This window comes from Megalops cyprinoides, chromosome 19 (genome assembly GCF_013368585.1).
Source record: "Megalops cyprinoides isolate fMegCyp1 chromosome 19, fMegCyp1.pri, whole genome shotgun sequence".
In the NCBI taxonomy this organism is placed as follows: Eukaryota; Metazoa; Chordata; class Actinopteri; order Elopiformes; family Megalopidae; genus Megalops; species Megalops cyprinoides.
The window spans coordinates 27577273-27598313 of NC_050601.1; the positions used below are offsets into that span (position 1 = coordinate 27577273).

General features: G+C 42.7%; 2 protein-coding genes across 2 annotated transcripts; both read right to left on the reverse strand.

The window, feature by feature from the left end:
* Positions 1–704: 704 nt before the first annotated feature.
* Positions 705–8380, reverse strand: cbx2 (chromobox homolog 2 (Drosophila Pc class)). The gene is made up of 5 exons (XM_036553611.1): positions 8287–8380; positions 8157–8200; positions 5190–5255; positions 2808–2877; positions 705–2683 (listed from the first exon to the last, which is right to left on the reverse strand). The coding sequence occupies exons 1-5, from the start codon at positions 8356–8358 to the stop codon at positions 1259–1261; spliced, it is 1677 nt and encodes a 558-aa protein (XP_036409504.1). The 5' UTR covers positions 8359–8380; the 3' UTR covers positions 705–1258.
* Positions 8381–11110: 2730 nt separating this feature from the next.
* Positions 11111–20688, reverse strand: LOC118795176 (ectonucleotide pyrophosphatase/phosphodiesterase family member 7-like). The gene is made up of 7 exons (XM_036553567.1): positions 20628–20688; positions 19770–20049; positions 19233–19378; positions 18385–19017; positions 14624–14846; positions 14300–14423; positions 11111–11175 (listed from the first exon to the last, which is right to left on the reverse strand). Exons 2-7 carry the CDS (start codon positions 20011–20013, stop codon positions 11121–11123), a joined length of 1425 nt encoding a protein of 474 aa, XP_036409460.1. The 5' UTR covers positions 20014–20049; positions 20628–20688; the 3' UTR covers positions 11111–11120.
* Between the last annotated feature and the right edge of the window lie 353 nt (positions 20689–21041).

Sequence of the window (21041 nt, forward strand, 5' to 3'; positions counted from 1 at the left end):
TAAAATATTAACGGCAGGATTTACTACTGAGTGGAAAACTTGAGTTTGTGTTAATTCCTCCGTTTCAATGAACTGTTACAACAAAAGCCAAGTAGAAGGTATTGTGACAGTCTCACTCAGACTTCTTCACTCAAACTGCGCCACCCTCCAGAGCAACATTACTGCTAGCACACGTCTGTCTCTGATTTGCTAGCCAAGCAACGTCACTTTCGGAACAAAGCGGCAAACACAGGAAATACAGCTATGTCACAACTAGCCAGCTAGTGAATATGCTCACACAAGAGGTCAAAAGTAGCAAAAAAAATTTCATAGATTACATAGGAGAGCAATTTACCTAAGGCACTGAAATGCAAGCCTCCTCACACTGATGCCATATAAAATGATGAACACATCATAATTACTATAAAGCTACAACCAGCTTACAACCAGTTATCCTTTGACGAGTGATCAGTTGGTTTGGAGATTAAACAGTACATGCAGGCGACTGTAAACGGTTTGAAAATGCATGTTGGGTTTCCATACCAACTAACCTATTAATAAATTAAGATGAACAATAATCAGCATTAACAAAAAAAATTTAATTGTAAAAACTGAGATGGAAAGTAATTAAGCATTATGTATCTACAGTTATTTGTTGATGCTTACAAAAGATTTATTTTGTTTTTTGCATTTTTTGTTTTTACTTGAAAATCTTGAGCACCGATTACAGTGAATGTCCAAGCACATTCTTTGGGGTATTGCAAATTTCAGATTCTCTCATATCATATATCATATCCTACAATGAACTGCTCCATAGACACAAACTCCACAGAGCTCTGTAGCTGTGCTATTTGAGAATGAGGTCATCTGAAATCTACAGCATTAGATTGGCAATATCTGCCCTTAAAGTTTTAGAATCCACCCTCTAATTTGAATACTGGATGAATACCAGATTCCCTAATTTGCATATGTTTCCCCTACACTGCATCTGCAAGAATTCTGGGAGTATGCTAAACCTGCTCCCAGCCCACATGAAGTCGGCCCATGTGCAGATAGCTTTAAAAACCACTGAAAGGCAAGAGTAAAATTCACATCATCTTTTGTTCTGGCAGTACAAAAAAGGATGCCTTGTTCTGAGATGAAAGACAGAGTCCACAGATTTGAGAGTAATACTCTGATAAGGATCAAAGACGTTAGCACCACTGGAAAGCCTCTGCACTGTGTGCTAGCTTATCTACATCCTTCAGGGTTCCTCGGTCGACACAGCGCCTGGCTGTCCTCAGGAATGTCGCACGTTGAAAAAACCCACGCTGGTCGGTGACTCCTTCACGGTCACAGTGACCAGGTTGGCGGTCACGTCCGTGACGAACACGTGCTCGATCAGGCTGCGGGGGGGTTTCCAGTCCTGGCTGTTGGGAGCTGGGTTGTCGGCGTCTGGGCCGTTCCCTGGGAGGGGTGAGTCTTGCTCCGAGTCTGAGCTGGTTCCCTCCTCGCCAGCGCTCATCCCCTGCTTGCCCCCATCTTTGGAGGGCAACCTCTCCCGCCCCGCTTTGGCAGCCCCATCCTTAAGAGAGGTGCCGTTGTTCTGTGCTGCCCCTTTCTCCACTCTCCCTCCAGCCACCCCCTTGCTGTGCTTCTCCCCGGCCACACTCAAGTCCCCGCCTTCCTCGGATCCCTGCTCCCCGCCTGCCTGGCTCTTCCTGGGCTGCTGAACGCCAGGGGCAGCTGGTTTCACTGGGTTCTGTGCCTGCCGGAGGTTGACCCCTGCCCCCTTCCGACCAAGAGCAGTGGCACTCCTGAGGCCAGACCCCAGGGTGGAGCCATTGCCTGGGGGACTGTTGCCGGGCACCGGCTTGTTGACGCTCTGCAGGTTGAGGGCCTGCAGACTGAGGGCCTGGTTGGAAGAGCCTTTCAACGGGGATAGCACTGTGGTCTTACCACTGGCTGCCCGCTGCAGTGCCTGAGCCTCCTGCCTCCTCTGGCCGTTTGCCGCTCCCACCACCGCCTGGGGTGCCCCCTGCCCACCATTGCTGGTGGCCACTTTGGAATGGTGCAGGTTGAGTGCTGCCACACCCGGGGACTTAGTGGTGGAAACCTTCAGGTCCAGCCCTGTGGCCCCACCCACGTCGGAGACGGATAGTTTGAAGTCGGCTGCAGCCCTGCCCTGGGTGGGCCTGCCAAGGGAGGCAGGTGCCGGAAGGGACGAGCGGCCAGACGCCATCACGTTCAGAGAGCCCCTAATGGCACCCCCAACTGAGAAGGACCCTCTGCTCTGGGTGCCCAGGGAATCTCGGCTGGAGCCACGGCCCAGCCCAGTGTAGGTGAAGCTAGCAGGCTGAAGGGGCTTCTTCACTCCGGCCTTCGGCTCTGGAGTGAGGGGCTCCTTGGGGGTCGTCTTGAGCAGTTTTCGAGGCCCCTTGGCCTGTCTGAGTGCCTTCAGCTCCGGTGGGAGAGCCTTCCTCCCTCTCTTCTTCCTCACCGGCTCCTGCTTGGCCACCACGATCTGGGCCTTCTTCTGCGGGACCGGGTGGAGCTCCCGCGGGCGAGGCCCCGGCTTCACCTTGCGCCCATCACCCCCTTCCTCATCCTCATCTTCCTCAGAAGACGAGGAGGAAGAGGAGGATGAGGACGACGAGGAGCTAGATGATGATGAAGACGAGGACGAGGATGAGCTGCTTGATTTCGTCGCTGCAGGAACAGCTTCCTAAAGCACACGCACACACATGCAAACACAGAGACATCACTAACCCAAGTACAGACTACAGATCAGTTAGCCAAAGGACATCACTCCCATACATACTGCCTGATACCCAGTCAGAGACACGCACTTTAATCTTCCGTGGTCTCCCTCGTGGCCTCTTCCCCCTTTTTCGGAACAAAATTTCCTTTTCCTGTTCCCTAGAAATGTGTAAAACAGCAGATGTGCAGTTTCAGTAAACTCAGGTCAAGGGATCCCGTGCATTTTAAACACACTGCCACAGCACTCTTGGTATTAAGTTGCATTGTGCATCTCTCATGTGCTGATCCCATGAGAGGAACCAATAAAGTGAATGCAAGCTTGCCCAGAGAAATAAAGGAGAATAGATTTCACACTACCACTGCAACACCCTCTGCTAAATATTTTGTTTAGCACAATTTTGCTACAAAGCTGTTTTGTTAAAGTTTGCTAAACTTTGTACTAGCAGTTTGGAAGTCGCTCTGGAAAGAGCATCTCTTATATGACAAAATGTAATGTAATATTCATTATTTAAAAGTACTGTAAATGTAAACCTCTACCAAATTCCCTTAACTACTTCCAAATAATGGTTTCCTTAATTCTGAGACAGATTTAGAAATGTAGCATCTACCCAGGTGTACACCTAACTCTCAAGATCAGCGAGTCTTGAAACAAAGGAATGAGTTGGCCTTTCATTGTCACGGTCGTACTGATGTTTCTTATGTGTGGCAGACAGCCACGCGAAGCCGTAAGAAAAAAAAAAACCCTTTTATGTTTCCGGTAAATACATCTGAATTTCTCAGAGAGAATCTGTCACTTTGCAAAATCCATTTCCTGTTCCTTTCATGTTCACATTGACATTTTCATCTTGCTTTCTTCTGCAACAGATGCTTTTTCTCACCTTGTTTAACTGGCACAAACACACTTTTCAAAAACCTGTCAATTGGGATTCTACCAGACCACTACCAGATTTGAATTGGTTTTAAATAGCTGACAACTGCACCGGTCAGCAACAGTACAGACCCTTCAAACTTTCTTGAAACCCCTTGGAGCAACTAGGTGCTTTCACCCATTCTAACCTCCAGCAGACAGAAGCTTGCCCTTGAGTCCCATTCATTAAAACAGAGTCAGCAGTGCTAAAGCACTTTTAAAATGACATAAATACAAAAAGGTGTTGCACGAACCTCAACATGAAGGGCATGAAGTATAAGCTACAATTTAGCATACTCCCTGTTCAAGGTCAGTTGCCTGACAGATGGAAATCATGGGTTAATCTAATTGGAGTAATGATGGATAAATACATTATACATAAATACATGCTCTTCAAGAAAAGCAACTACCAAATTTTTTCGCCATCTGATGCAAGTCCTACACAACTGTTGTTAGCCGGCTAACATAAAAAAGAGATATTCATTACATTTTTGCTGGTTATTACCAGTGTTAATTTTATATTTTTCTAGTTATTTTATTTGAAATTTTAAAAAGCCATTGGCTTCTCCTTTATTGTTCAGTGGTTTACTTTAGCATGTATGTATATTCAAAAGCAGTTCTCATGGTCTCTGCATTTGTAACCGTGAGGGCTGCACTGTGTAGTTAAACTACAGCAAGTAATGAGCTGAGATTATGATGGGATCAGGCAAGAGGTTCCATGTGCCTTGTGGCCCAATGCCTCACATGTGGAAAGCATTTCTGAAGTAAGAAACATGGCATGGTTAACATAACCTTTAAACTGCCATGGCCATGGTGGGTCATGTAACAGTTAATTACACAGCTTACATGCATTTAGGACTTAAAAAAATCAAGCCCATGCATACTCAGTGAAATAATGTAATATAAAGGAAATCATTGTTTGCTTCTCAGCAGGTGTGCTTATGCAGGGTGAGTTATAGGGGTGGGAAAAAAAAATCGATTCATGATATATTGCGCGATATATTATAGCACGATACTGAATATTGATACTTCCCAGAATCGATACTTTCTGTGACGTCATATGCGAAATAGTGGTGCTGCACTGCTGTATTGCTTTCACTGAAAAATGTGAGCCAAGAGTGGCCGAGAATTCCACCAGGCCCGTAGAGGGCGCTTCTAAGCGCTTGGGCTGCTGAATACTGTGACACGAATAAAAATAGTGCCAGAAAAATCGCAATAATCAATACTATCAAATCGCAATACTTGCAGAATCGCAATATATCGGAATCGCAATACGAATCGAATCAGCACCAAAGTATCGTGATAATATCGTATCGTGACAAAAGCATATCGTCCCAGCCCTAGTGAGTTATGTATCTACTCATCTGATTGGATATTTAAGGACCATTTAAACCTGCAACTATGAGGTTAAAAGTACAGTTCAGCAAAAAAGTACAGGTTAAAAGTACAGTTCTGGTGAAAGCAGGGTGACTGGTACACCAGGCCTGCATTTCTAAGCCTGCTGATTGGACAGGAGAGGATAACTCCATTTGTGGTGCCAAGATCAGAGGCCACCAAATATCACCTTTTATGGAAAGCTGCCAATAGCCTTGGGTCAAGGATGTTCTCCTGGGGCTCCCAGCTGTTGTGCCTGAAATGAAAGACATGCCAGCAACCTTAAAAACACTGAAACACATCCAGTAAAATCAATCACATGACCTGCCTAACAAAACCAACCCCTTGCAGGGTTTCACATCTATGCCCCAATCGAAAACTGGTGGTGGTGCTCTTCAGCGTTTCAATATCCAGAGTTTGCTACCATGTTAATGAGCGAAGTGATGTAGTTCTTTACTCTGGTCAAGTGGAAAAGTTATAACTTGAAGGAGAAAGCGTGGGTTCTGAATATTTGAAAGAGATTAACGAAGGTGGGAGTCCAAGCCACATGTCAAGGGGAAAGAAAGGAAGCAAGCTGGGGTTTTTTAAAGAAAAGTGTGTGGGATCTCAGCCCTTTGCTCATCTCCAAACCCACATACTGCTTCACTGGCATTTCCACACAGCCCATAAAGAACAACGCAGTGATACAAACACGAAATGAAGAACTAATGCACTATTAGATAATCAACCCAAAAATGTTCATTTTATATTTAAGTAGTCGATTTTTAATGTTTTTCTGAAAGTTTTGTATTGTACTTTGTATTTTGTATTGAAAGGGGTTTTAAGTTTGTTAAAATGTAGCAAGAGCAAGCTCTGTGTAAAGGACAATTCGTAGTTACTGTTACTGAAGTTAGTTATAATACAGCGTGTTACATATAGCACACAAGAGGTCATGCATGTTTTTATGTTTAAAATTCAGGAAACATGAAAAATATATCACAACCAGGGCCCTGTTTCAGAAAGCGGGTTTAGTGAAAACTCAGAGTTAGTTGACTCAGAGCTGAAGGAAACTCTGGGTTTTCGGTTTCACAAAGCCAGCTCAGCTTAACTCTGAGTCAGTTACTATGGCAACATACTCCGTGAAGCTAACCTGCTCGCTGGCAGGTTTTCTTCAACTAACCCTGAGTTTCTCCTCTTCTTTAGCTGAAGCCTGCAGACTGAAAGAGGTGTCAGACATGGCGTGTCCTTTTCTTGAAGAGCCACTTGACATTGAAGCACAAATACTCCGCAGAAATCTCCGTCGGGAGAGGGTGATCAGACCCGCTCGGATGTTTTATCATTCCCTGATGATCCTCTGTTTGAGCGTTTCCGCACAATCGATCATTTATCTGAACAATATTCTCAGCCCTGATATCATTCATATGACACATCGTGGACATGCTCTCAATTGGGAACAAATCTTTGTGTTGCACTCGTTTTTTTTTTTTTTTGCCAACGGGAGTTTTCTATATAACATCGGTGACGCTGAGCACATTTGCTGTTTAATATCTGTTCTGTTTAATTAGGCTAAACAACATCACAATTGCTTGTAATGAAATTTTACCTGAACTTTTTGAACTACATTTTTATATTTCATCTTCAGTTGCTGCCAACTAGGTTTTGTGCCTGTTGGGTTGGGTTGCACCTGCATAAATACACATACATATTATATGTAATATCACACACATTATAAAAATTTTGATTAAGTGGAACACTCGAGATAAAACTTCGTTTTTTCAATTAATACTCACGCATTGACTTGGTCAGCAATTTTCTGCTGCTACTATACTATATATACTCATATTCTGCATATACATTCATTAATATTTCTAATACTTTTAATATCGAGCCCTTACTCTTCTGTTGCCATGATGAATCGTGTTATCTGTGTTCCATTGATGAGGGCTTTTTACCTCCTCGTGCACGTGCTTTACTCAGGGTTAACTTAACTCAGAGTTGATTGAAGTAAACGTTATCACCTGTTCTGAAACCTAAAACTAGTTTAACAACCCAGAGTTCAGGTTTAAACTCAGAGTTTGTTAAACCTGCTTTCTGAAACAGGCCCCAGATACAAACTCTTAGAAAACGCAAAACACTGAGTTTGCGGATGAGCTGAAATATGCTGTTGTAGTGTCACCCATACCATAATAAAAAATGAAATATGAAATAAATATTGTTGGTATATGGCCGACTACACATATCATTGTAGAGAAGGCGATGTTACTGCAACGCGTCTACCCCTCTGGTTAGCGACTGCGAACTAAATCGTTAAAGACAGATAATCGGTTATGTTCTCTCCTGATTCTCTAGACTGTCTAGAGAGCGGACAGGGGAAACCCTAAACAGAAAAAGAGTGAATGGTGCACACTGGGGGTGAAAGCGGCTCTGATTGACAGGCAGGATGTTCACTGATTGGGGATTAACGCCAACAATGTGAGAGAATAGAGAGAAAGAGAAGGCACTGGGCCGAGAAAGCGTGCAGGACCAGGGGGCATCGACGCACCCCAGCATTTGGCGGGGCACAAGCTGGCTAGCTTATTGTGCCCAGACAACAATGTTAGCAGTTAGAAGACTCGCGTTTAAAAGACAAAAATATAAATCTATAGCAACGGTTGAATATGATGTATTGTAGTTACCACTGAAAAAAATGCTGCTAACTTGCTAGTTAAAATTAATTTCACAACGTTCGCGAGCACCGTGCAAGTTTGGAAACAATTTCCTCCTTAGACAGCTTCGTATGTAGTTATGTGATTGAAACTTCTTTTCCGCACAAAACAACATTTGATTGATAGGTACAATTTTGATTACGACAATTAGCTAAATACATGTTACCAGTAAAATAAAAAATCCAGCTAGTAAGGCGACGGGTGGGTGTTTTAAAGCTAACAACAAGCTAGCTAGCTTTGCTAACGTCTGATTTAAAACAAACAAAAAGAATAACCTAAACAAATGCATCAGACACTATTTTCCCATATGATCTGATAATTTTGCTTGTATATGTGTACACTGTTAGCATAAGAAGGAAACTTTAGTTGTTGGAGATAGCTGCAGCATGCAACAAGCGACACGTTGTTGTTGTTTTCATTGTTTGAGCCTGCTCTGGCGCTGCTCTCGCAGCTGCAGCAGCGCAGGGACTTACTTGGAAGACCATCCTCGCCACTTCACAAGATACTCCAACTTTCCCTGCAAAAACCGAGCGGGAAAATGTTAATCAAGTCAACAGACCTTGCATTTTCCGATCGAAAAATTGGTAATTGACGATTTCTAACCTTTCTCAGACGTTTGTTTAGGATGCATTCGGCGTCAAAAACCTGTTCCCCTACCGCGCTCAACTCCTCCATGTCTGCTGTTAGCCAATATTTTCTAAGCTTCTTTTATGAAACGGGAAGAAAAAGAGGGCGGAAAGAAAGCGCGTGCACAAAGATTGGCCCAACGCGGATACCGTCTGTTGACATTACGTCACTGAAGTAGTTATTTTGTTGGTTTTGGTTACTTCTTTCACCGCTACATTTTCTTACACCCACACCCATTTCTTAATTTATTTTTATTTAGCCTACTACTCAACCATCAATATCCGAGAACAGTTGTGGAAGGTACTGGCGGTTGATGCGTTGAGCGTGTGTATTGAGAATAAGCAGTTGATTTAGGTTACGATTTAAATATAAATTCATATACGATTTAGCTTACGAGTTAAATATAAATGCATTTTAGAGTCGTGGAATTGGCGAGAATAGTGAGAATAGTTGAGATGGGCCAGTGACAGGTGGAAGTTAATTATATGTAAAATGTGAATTATTAAAAACTTGCAGCATAAACTGCTTAAATATATTTACTGTGTACAATTGCTAAAATGTAAAGTTTTGCCAAAGTAACCGTGAATTTCTAAAAAGCCCAAAACTGAATTGAGCACAATAGCAAACATGATTTGGTTGCCGGGGTCGAGACAAATAACATGAATCATCTGTTGTCCCACTCCGAATGATAACACCCCAGCGGTGCTCTCGAACAGAGTTTTGAGTTGCAGTCAACAAGGAGAGCTGAGCGGAGACAAATGTACACGTGTGTTCAAACCATATACGTTCAAACTGTATGATTCTTGAGGTAAAATTGTGAGAACGTGATACATTACGATGGATCTGGTCCCCGTTAATCGGGTTGTCCAGCACACTGTAGACACAAAAATGTCAATTACGCGTAAAGTTGTAGCGATGTCTGTTTTTATACTGCATCTGTACTGCGAAAACAGTTATTATCTCAAATTTGGTACACAACATCTTCAGACCAAGATCTTTAAATATTATATAAAGTAAGTTGCTATGTTAAAAGATGTGGCTGCAGTAAGACAATGAATTTAGTGGGTGTAAATCCGTCCATAGGTGGCGCTATAGCAAACAAATGGTCATAACTCCATTAATAGTCCGACAAACTTGAAACTGGTGTGACACTTTAACTTGAGCAACTCTCTTATACTGGAAGTTGTTCTGGATAAGAGAACATACTAAATGGATGTAATATAATTAGGATTCGATGAAAAAACATGAAAACACACACACAGCTGAATGTTTACAGCATCAATCACCATTTGTGTCTGATTTTCAAAAATCAGACTAAATTTAACTCCCCATTACCACAGCTACACATCATCAATAAGGTAGGACAGGGATGTCAGGGGAGCTGAGGACAATGATGGAACACTGCAGTTTTCCTTCTTTATATTCAGCTCTTATATAAACACTGTTAAACCAGCTAATTATTTAACATCACACCTAAATGATTATATGTTTCTGCCTATATTATATGTTTCTGCCTATATTTATGTACAATATCAGATGGTGTTAGCTGTGGAACTTCAAGGTGGTCATTTGGAAAAGCAAGGGGTGTTGTACATTTGACTAATAATATTGTTGAGGTGGCAAAGGAGGGGAAATGAAAATATGTGGCCTATTATGACAAATGTTTTCACATTCCTCTATACTGTAGCTCTGGGACAGTGTTACACAGGCTGTTGGTGACCCAAAAATGACCCAAAAATAGTGAAGCATCATGACTTATCTCAATAAAATTCTGTTCATTTATATTATACATCAGCTAGACATGATACAGAGTGCATTTTGTACAAATGTAAATACAGAATATATTGTTAATAACAATTTAGCTGTTTCATAGAACTTTTGTATTTCTTTATGTCAGGACTGCGGCATCTTAAGCCGGTTTGTTTTTTGTTTCCCTGTCCATGTGCTTTTGTTTACAGTTTTTCCCGTGTTCTAGCCCTGCCCTGCTCTCCACCCTGTCTCCACCCACCTGATTACCTGATCGCCTCCACCTGCCTGCCTACACACCTGCATCCCATTCCATCCCAGCATTGCCTTATATATTCCCTGCTTGTTTCTTGTCCTGTTGCTAGTTTGTCTCAGTCTTCTATTATGCTACTTGCTGTCTGTTCCAGTTTTTTTTTTTTTTTTGCCTGCTGGTTCTGTTTATCTTGACTGTTTTTCTCAACATTGGTTTCTTGGATCTGATTCTGGTATATTTGTCGTGTTTTCTGGATTTGGACTTTGCCTGTTTTGACCCTGTCTTTGGATTTAATAAACGCATCATGTACCAGTCTTCCCTGTCTGCGCGTGAGTCCCAGCCTGAGCCCTGACACATTAAAACTGTAACATACACATTCAGTGTTGATTGTTCTCAGAATGTACAGTATTTTAAAATTATCATTAAAAAATCATATGTGGTTCATGGAAATGAGCTATGTCTGTCCAGCATAAATCACACACCAGAGTGAGAAATGGGTTTGGTAGATAAAAGCTTAGCACATGTCTGTAGTTGTGCTCTTATATTACTGTACCATTCAGACACACAGGGCTGCATGTCTCTAATTCCTGGTGTGTCTAAGCCAAACTGGAAAAAAGTAACTTACAACCAACCAGTGAGGATTAAAGTATAAAATATTGCTACACATAGACACAGCAATCTCCTTGGTTAATGGTGAAGGTACTGTGGCAAAGGCTTCAGAATGAAGAGTTCATGGGAATTTGCTGTTCAGGTCATCCAGTTAAGTTTGGGAGGTGAGGTTCACCACAGGTTCAACTTGTCTCACTGTTTTTCACATAGGGGTTTGTGTCTCTTCTTTTTCTGAAGCATGTACTGTACTCTGAGAGCTGAAAAACAGAGTGATGTCATTAAAACATAAGACCTAGTACCCATGGTAGCAGATCCACTGCATATTTTTTGGTGGTGGTGGTGAGTGGGAGGGGGGTTGTGACATTATGCTGAAATGTCTGCATCCAATTAGAGCTGTAAATCAATCAATCATTGTCTGAAAGCAGCACCTAAATTGAAAACGACACTTTGATTTTGGCAAACCTGTATCTAGTGTGATCTGACCACTAGATTCAGATTTGCTACTGCCAACAAAAATCAAGTGTATTTTCCCCAGTACTCTTACCTGCATCTCATGATTCTACTGCCGAATTTGTAGCATACATTACTTGTAAATTTTCTCAAGCTGCAACAAACAATGTAAATATGTAGGTCTTAATTGCAAATTAGTTAGTAAAACCTCTGACAATGAAGCCCACTTTTTGTCTTGATTCTTGATTATTTTCAAATGATTAAAATGTATATCAGCAATTAAATGGCAATTATATTTTTAAAGTTAAAAAATGTCAAATGCCAAATAGCTTGCATGAGCTTGCATAGTCAATGCTGTAAATTATATTAATTCAAGAATAAAAGGTAAAGAAGTCGGTGCAGCATACTGGCAGTATTAACAGTTGGAACTAAGGCAGGTGATCACGGCATTAGCTCTGACTGAAATGTGAGTATGAAAACACCTATATTAATGTATTCAAAATGCATTTCTTAAATATGTATTTCATGTTTAAGGCATTTTATTTTATCATCGCTTCAGTAGGCCTACTTGATATTTTTCTGATTAGCCGTCACTACGGTTGAGTATGCGCTCTGACTATAATACTAACGAGCCTGGTTCTTTGGCGTCGCGGTCAGTGTCTCATGGTTGGTACCCCATAGACCGGGGTTCGAGGCCCTGGTGGGGTAACTGCGCTCGCCCTTCGCTATAGGGTGTTTGCGAGTGTTGTGAATACATCTATACATTACTTTTCTAAAACCGAAGCGCGCCAAAACAGCGATCAATGATCACCAAATTTCTCTCGGACATCTCGTCATAAACACATCCACCTGTCAAAAAATCAAAATCGTATGAGTATGGACGCTTTTTTGATAGGACATAGTGATTATGACATGTGAGATGTCAGACAAATTTGGTGATCATTGATCGCTGTTTTGGGACATTAAGCCACGTTAAGGCTTATCCTTATAATGGGCGTCAAAGGAGAGGAAAACGTAGTGAGATAACAACCACACTCTTAGGATTTCGGTTTTGATTTTTTGACAGGAGGAAGTGTTTCTCACAAGTGATGTCCGAGTGAAATTTGGTGATCATTTATCGCAGTTTTGAAACATTAAGCCACGTTAAGCGTTTTAGAATGTCCCCTTGACATTCATATCGTAAATCTTGACTGCCACAACAGTCTAACATTTATCTGTAGAACTACAACACTTCACATATTATCCATAATACCATTTTCCCATTTAATATATTGCATCACACCTTTGGGGCTTGGAAGCATTTGAAGTAGCTTGCGAACTCTAGTTGTTGTTGCCTGTTATCGCACTTGAAAACCCTTTCGCACGTAACTTATTTTTCATGCTATGTAGCGCACATGGTTCGTTATGTTTTCATTAGCGTTATTTAGCTTCTCATACTTTTCAGTTAGCATTTGCTATATTTTTAACATTAAATCCCTGTTGCCTCAAAGCTAAAATTAGCTAGAATTTTTCCAATCTCGTGTTCTCGCACCGGTTTTAGTTAACACAGCTAATCACACTGGTGTGAACGCCGTTGGCGCGCGAATGAGTACGTACTTCCGCTTAAGCAGAGGGCGTCAGTTGAGTAGGCGGTCCTTCAGTGTGGCCCATGACGCATTTGCGTTCACACTGCTAAAAGAATGTGGCCATATGCTGCCCAGACCACCTCCGAATGTGGTCTGAGAGATCGGATCTCAATGCGTCTTGAAGTGGTGCGTTCACACCTGTACTTAGCGCTGTCCACTTGTGATCGGATCACCCAAGACGCATGTTAATGCCAGGTGTCAACAGGGCCAATGAAATGACCAAAGTGACTTCTCTTTCTTTAGTAGTGATCTATTAAAAATCTTTCCAGTCACTCAGAGCTGACAAAGCTTTGGTGCTAAGGTGGAGCACAGCTAGACATATACATCAGCTGTAGCTTCACCATTTAGTTGCTCTGTGAAAATCATATAGGCTAACCATCACATGCTCGGATGAAATTTAGCGCTTTTGCACTATTGCAATATAAGTACTGCCATTAAGTCTGTGTTATTGTATTTTATTTATTTATTAATTGATGTAAGCCATTTGTATTCCCTTACAAAGCAGGTTCAAAACAGACTCATCCGAGCCATGATAAACCGTGTATTTAAGATGTTGCGCAACAATACCCAGGTAATATACGTGGAAATGCACAAGTCAGCTGATTATTATCCCTCTCACTACAATCGTTGTGACCAACGCTCCCCAGGGTATATTGCCCAATTATGGTAGACGTGAGATCGTATTTTAGGTTGTATCTCCACATCACATTGAAATTACTGTAAGATGTCAAGGTTATGTGCTTGTTGGATTTTGAGAATTTTTGGTTAGAATATTATGGTCACATATATTCTCATGCACATTTGATCGGTATATTTCACTGTGCCTTTTATATGCTGTTTTCAGAATAAATCTAGACAAGGAGGTCATATTGGTTTGTGGTTTTCAGTGGAACGCTTTATTGCCACAATGTCAATGTGATTGTCGCGACGCGTGTACCTAAATTAAATGAGGTTAGCTTTAAATTATTTTTTTTTTATTAAGCACTGTCTAGTCTCCAGATTGAAAGCACATTGTGCACGAAAAAATATTGAAATCTTTCAGTATGTGCAGTGTATTTTCAATGAACAACTGTTCTAAACAGCTCGTGGTGTACTGAAATGCAACAATCGTTTGCAATTTAAATTTAAATATTACGATCTCATTAAAAATTAACGTAACTGTTCGCTCTTGGAGATTTGCGTAACTAAACGACTATGGGGTGCGATTGTCTGTTCACTGACAGGGACGGCGTACCAGTCGTATTCGTTTTTCATGAGTCCGTGCACGTTGCCCTTAGTTTTACACCGTGGTCTGACAGCTTAGTACCTTCTATGGTCTTTCCTCCGTTGATATGCGGCGTGAGACGTCACCGCCACGAACACCACGGCCAGAAACCCAGCGACTGCGGCCAGACCGATGAAAACCTTCGACATAATATTCTGCTCAGAGCCTTTAAAGAGGGAGACAATGAAAGATGGGGAGGAGGTCAACCGTCTGAGTGTGATGTTTTCAGGATGATTAATCTTCAGTGATTGACACACAACAGTCAAATTTTAGTGCCCAGTAGTGCCGTTAACACTTTCACGGATTGAAAGCGAATTTGTTGAAATGATTGCATTGACGCATGTGACTGGGTGACAGCTGACCTACCAGAGGTGGCCAGCATATGGCGGGTGGCATCCAGGTGCCCGTCGTTGGGTTCAGGCTTGATGCCCAGCAGATGACACATGAGCGGGTAGATGTTCACCGTCTCGAAGGGCCCCACCACCATGCTCCGGTGGAAAGAGGGCCCCACTGCCCTGAAGAAGGGCTTCATGTCCATGTCCTCGTTGTCAAACCCGTGCTCTCCCTTGTTGAACTGCACAGGGAGATACTGTGGGAGCACAATGCATCAATGAAATTCAGGCATGGACTGGCAATCGGGAAGCTCAGGAATTTTCCTGGTGGGCCGGTCTTGTGAGGGCCGGTCTTTTTTTCCCCAACCCCGGCATTATATAGCCTATTTACAGATATTCTTAGCTGAGGTCATTTTAGCTGCAGCGAAACGGCTGGTGCAATCAGTATTAGCAGACAGCAGTTGCCATCACAACTGAAAGTATCTAGCATCAGTATCAGTTAGTATCTAGCACTCATTAAAAGTATCTACCACTCGTTGCCGAAACACGGATAGAAAGAGAAAACCCGCGGCCGGTTGTGCAGAGAAGGTGCGCCAAAAAAGAGAAAAAGGCATTGCAGGCTGACGCCGCAAACTACGCTAAGATAACGGATTTTTTAAAGCAGTCTGCAGGTGATGATGACAGTGGCGAAGAGGCAGAAACGTCAAAGAGGAGTGAGCAGGGAGCAGGTGCTTTGTCATGCTTACATGCTATGTGCTGTAAACTAGCTAAATGAACTAACTAAAGAACAACATGTTTTGTTAACCTTGGGGTTTCAATGCTAGAGTCCCGCAGCAGGTTTGACCATTTCCAAGGTTTAACTAGTCAGACTGCACAAACGTTTAGAGAAGTTTACGCTAAAGTATTTGGTAAAATGGTAAAATAAACATGTAAACTTGATCATTTTCTTCTAGACTACTCATCAATTCTTTTTCGCATTATAGCCTATAAGGCATATAATATTTGATAGCCAGCCCAGCAATAAAAATGATTTAAATACTGACTGTTTTGCAATATTTTAAATAATTCTGATAATAAAAGCGGGCTATTAAGTCAAATTAGGTGTCAGGTGATCATTAAATGAATTCAACTTTGAATTTTTGCTTTCTGTACACACAAACATGGGGAGAAAAACCTTGGATTAATTAGTTTCATTGTTTTACATATTAGCCTAACACAAACAATACAAATCAACTGTTTTTTTTTTAATTAATGATTCATTGATCAACAAACATATTGTGTCAGTTTGAATTTGGTGAATCAAATTGAGGCCGCTTGACAGCAAATTCCTGGGCTGCTTTTTTTTGCCAGTCCGCCCCTGCCTGTGGGTGTCATGCCTGTCCATGTGCTTTTGTTTTCCTTGTGTTCTAGCCCTGCCCCGCTCTCCGCCCTGTCTCCGCCCATCTGATTGTCTCCACCTGCCTGCCTGCACACCTGCTTCCCATCACCTAATCAGCCCAGCCCTATATCTACCCTGCTTGTCTCTGTGTTGTTTGCCAGATCGTTTCAGTGTTTCTGCCTGTTTCGTTTCCCGCCTGTTTCTCTGTTTGGATTTTGCTGGTTTTTGCCTTGCCTGTTCCTCGACATTGTCTTTGCCTGCCCTTCTGTCCTGATTGCCTGATCTGCCTGCCTTCAGGGTTTGACCCTGCCTGTTGCTGTTTTGATCCTTGGACTGCCTACCTGGTATTTTGACCCTGCCTGTTTTGGACTGCTTGCTTGTTTGACAATTCTGTTAAACGCCTGGAATTGGAGCACTCGTGGTCCGCGTCCGAGTCCGTGCCTGAGTCCTGACAGTGGGTCACAGAACCAATGAGAATTTACTACTGTGACTCACAGAACCAATCTGAATTCACTCCCGTGCCTCAGAGTTCTGCACAGCAGTTCTGCTTAACTAGACATCCATGAGTGTTGCAAAACTTGCAAAAAAAGTGTGGCACATGCTTATTTAGATCAGTTTTGCCTGTGCCAGAACACATACATTATTAAACCAATACCTAATTAATTTCAACATCCTGACATATTTAACATATTACGAAGAAATAAAATAATGAATAAATTAATTACTTCAAATTTTAAATTTTGCTCAGTGGGAGTTTATCCATGAGCTCTAGCCTTCGATTTTGACAACTACTGTAATTTTAAATGACCAGCAGAGGACAGTATTAGCACTCAAGAAGTGGCAATTTTCACATCCTTTTGTTGAACCGGTGACTGACCATTGAATGACACTGACATATTGACACAAGCTTTTGTGAAGCTTGGATTCATGTTTCTTCTATTTAATTAAGAGTGTATATATATATGTTCAGAAATCATAGCATAACTGTGTACTGAATAGGTGCCTTGATCTCCTCAGAATAATCATTCTGTACTGAATGTTAATCATGAATATAATCACTGCACCTATGATGAATTTCCTGGCTGTATACTCATATACAGCTTCAAAGCAATCTCACAGAAGCAGGCTTAGGTTTGCTAGAGATCCAAGCAATAAACTACACGTTGCACAAGGGCTGGGGTGTGACCAAGATTTCTAGATAGGATGACATTTTGAAACTCTGTGTTTGTGTGTGCGCGCACTCTGGGCTTTCCTTAAAATCCCTTGAGCCATTAATGAACTGACATTCAGTGTTCAGCCCTGTTTGGTTAGGAATTCACACGTGTGTAACAACACAAGCAATAAGGCACTGAGTCATTAAAGAGCATGTAATTTGGCTCTGGGATATTGTCATATGTGTGAGCCTTTAAGTCAGCCTTTCACAGCATGTTATGATGGAGCATGACAGTGCAAAATGGCACATAAGCTCCTGAACAAGGGTGTGGTTTGAAATATTAGAGGGATTACTTTCCTGGTACAACAGACAGCTCTGTGGGTATTGACCAGATGAGATGATGCAGACTAGCTTCCTTTGCCCAATTATTACACTCAGCCTATTCTTTGATTGCTCGTGTGAATAACAAGTATGCCAATGTAACTCAGGGTTATCAGTTAATGGCTGCTTCCATGCTACTCGACTGTACCTGCTGTGCTAAGAGCACCTTTGCGTACTTCACACCAAGTCCTTTTATAAAATCTGTAAGCTTACAAATCACAAAAACACACTCAGGACCATCACTGGGATGTCCTCTGCCTACTCTGCATGTCACTTACTGGCCAACACTGAGCACTGCATACCACTGCCAGCACACATTATTACCTGATTGGCTTAAAAAGGGGGAATGGTTTGTAAAACCACACTGTATGTTGGCTACATGGATAAGTCTGTTTTTTTGCTTTTAAGTGTTGTTAGCTCACTAGTCATTAATATTTCTCCTCTATTTGTAGCTCAGTAGTCACCATTGGTGTTTTCCCCTAAAAGGAATTCAGCTGTATCAGTGTTTTTATATTCATGTATAATATAAATGAATCTCAATCTTTTTTCACAAACATGTCAATTTATTTATAATGTTAGATGAAATGTAAAATATGTATCTTTAAATATGTAAAAATAGGTTAAAATATGTAAAAATGCACTTCTTTCTGATGGAGTAATTAAATCCACATGCAATATTATAGCATGTATCATACAAAACACAGAATATGCATTTAACTGGAACTGTTTTTCTTAAAGCTGACATTTTAATTTACAGGCTACAAAATTGTATGTGAGCTTTTTGGTGAGATCTGTGTTGTACGTGCCTGTGTGCTTTAAGGTGTAGAGAAGCCTGTTACATGGAGAGCTGCTGTTTCTAGTTGTAAAAAGTGGAGACACCCACCCCGTTTATGACATATCCAGGGTCAGCGTAAAGGAGGAGGGGCAAGATTCGGGGGTTGTTGGAGTAGTGCAACCGGCCGGGCATGTCCTCCTTCCTGTAGACGTGCAGGTGGGGGTGTGCCCCCTTCAGAGCGTTGTAGACCTTGTCCAGCATGCCCTCCTTGGGGAGCAGCATTCCCGTGGGCCCGAAGTCCACCAGGTGGAAGGAGAGGTCACTGAAGGAGAAGCCAGGGATTTTAGACAGGATGATCTCCTCAACCAGCCTGCCACGGAGCACGGTCCTCATGCCGTGGTCGGCAGTGATGATGATGTCCAGGCGGTCTTCGAGGCCGTGTCGGCGGGCGGAGTCGCGAATGTAGCCCACTGTGCGGTCCACCTGCTGCACCATGGCCCGGCGCTCAGGTGAGTCTGGGCCGAACCTGTGGCCCGTGCTGTCAGGCTCCCCAAAGTACATAGATACAAAGTCCAGGTCTTGGCCTCCAAACCACAAGCCCATCACCTTGTCCACGTTCTCCCGCCAAGCTGTCTCGTTGGAGTAATTGTAGAAGCGGGGCTCCACCTCGCTCACGAGTGCTCTCTCACCCTGGTAGCTGGATGCTGTGCCAGGGAAGTGAAGGGATCCAGCCTTCAGACCCTACCGAACCAGTGACAGATGTTAACTGATAAGTGATACCAAGTGACTGACTGACTGCTCATATACTTTAATTGTTTCGGGAGGGAGTGATACCATGTATGTTTTACCTGTCTTTGGGCTGAGTGACAGCATGTCTGCTTTTCCTGTCTCTGTGCTGAGTGACAGCGAGCATGCTTTACCTGCCTCTAGGCTGAGTGACAGCATGTGTGCTTTACCTGTCTCTGGGCTGTGATCCAGATAGGCAGACTGCCATTGTCCCACCACTCATTGACAAACTGTGTCATGTAGTATGGCTTCTTTTCCTGGGTGGTGGTGTTGAACCACATATTGTGGATAACTCCGTGGTTCTCAATGTATCGCCCTGAGAAAGCAATCACCAAGCAAAGCAAGGAAATTTACATTGAAAGACAGAATGGAGCACACTGTCGAATGTGATCATAGCGCTAATATATAGTATAATTTTTTAGTGTAATTTTCCATCTCAGCCTTGAACTGCAGAGACTTCTAGTTGTGTGTTAAACCTTTGGTAATGCTGTCGAAAATCAATCATGCTGTACTGGATCATCCAGCTTTGGCTCTAGGTTTTGCTGCAATACATCGAGTTCTACAGTGCAAAGGGGTATAATAATCCAGCTAGGCTCCAGCTCTGAAGTAGGAAAAGGGTATAATGAGCCAGCCTGGTTCCAACTCTACAGTGGAAATGAAGTAGAATGAGCCAGCCTATCAAACCCGCTCAAACTCTTTCTGCTTACCTGTGAGCAAAGTGAAATGGGTGGGGCTGGTGATGGTGATGAAGGCTGGGGTAACGTACATGGCCTTCACCCCATCCCTCGCCATGGCATCCAGGTTAGGGGTATCCACGTCTCGATCATAGTCCCAGCGGAATCCATCAAAAGAGATAAGCAGTAGTTTGGTCCAGGGCCTCCGGTGCCCCCTCAGGGGGGCCCCCATGGATGCAGATGCCAGAAGGAGGCAGAAGAACGCCATCCACAGCATGGTCCGCCTACTAAGCTCCCAAATATGCAGAGTATTCTACAATATAAACCACAATGCGGCAGGTATAATGTACTACACTCCTGAATATGCAGACTATTTTACAATATAAACCACAGTGCGGTGGGTATAATATACTACACTCCTGAATATGCAAACTATTCTACAATATTAACCACAATGCGGCAGATATAATATATTACACTTATGATTACATTACATTATTGACATTTAGCAGACACTCTTACCTAGAGCGACTTACATCAGTTACAATGTTATCCATTTATACAGCTGGATATTTACTGGGGCAGTTGGGGGGTAAGTACCTTGCCCAAGGGTACAACAGCAGTACCCCAGTGGGGAATCAAACTGGCAATCTTTTGGTCACGAGTCCTGCTCCTTAACCACTATGCTACACTGCCACCACAGAGTAGTTCACATTATAAACCAGTGTACTGCTGGTAGGCAGTGAAACACTTCTGAGAACATCTGAGACAGTAACACAGAATTCATGAATACTCCTGGAACAGTAGTGCTGTTTGCCAGGTATGCTCTTCTCCTGTACAAACCGGTACAACCCTGCTCTCCTGTACACATATGACAGTAACAGTGCTCACCAGTTCACACCTCTTCTCTCTTAACTCTTCTCCCGTGCAAACACAGGGTTGGCTGTGCTGCGGTCTGTCTTATCCTTCTGAAAAAGGCTGATCTCTCTACCCGTCTCCCTGCCTCCCCATGCTTCTCACTCCAGTGTCCCCTCTGCCCCTGACATCCAGGAACAAAGTTCCCCCTGTTATCTTATCACATGATATCATGGCGATTAGACCTGCTTTGCTCTGCAAATTTACACATGAGGAAAGGGAGCTCACGGACACTAATGTGGGATATGGTGAGACTGTTCATTAATTTTCTAAGGAGGTCTTGCTCCTCACTGCCTTTTGCGAAGCTGTGTTCATCTGCATCACCCAGGCTTATTCATTCAGTGTGAATTGGGTGAGATATTTTTATTCTATTTCTTTACTTCATTAGGG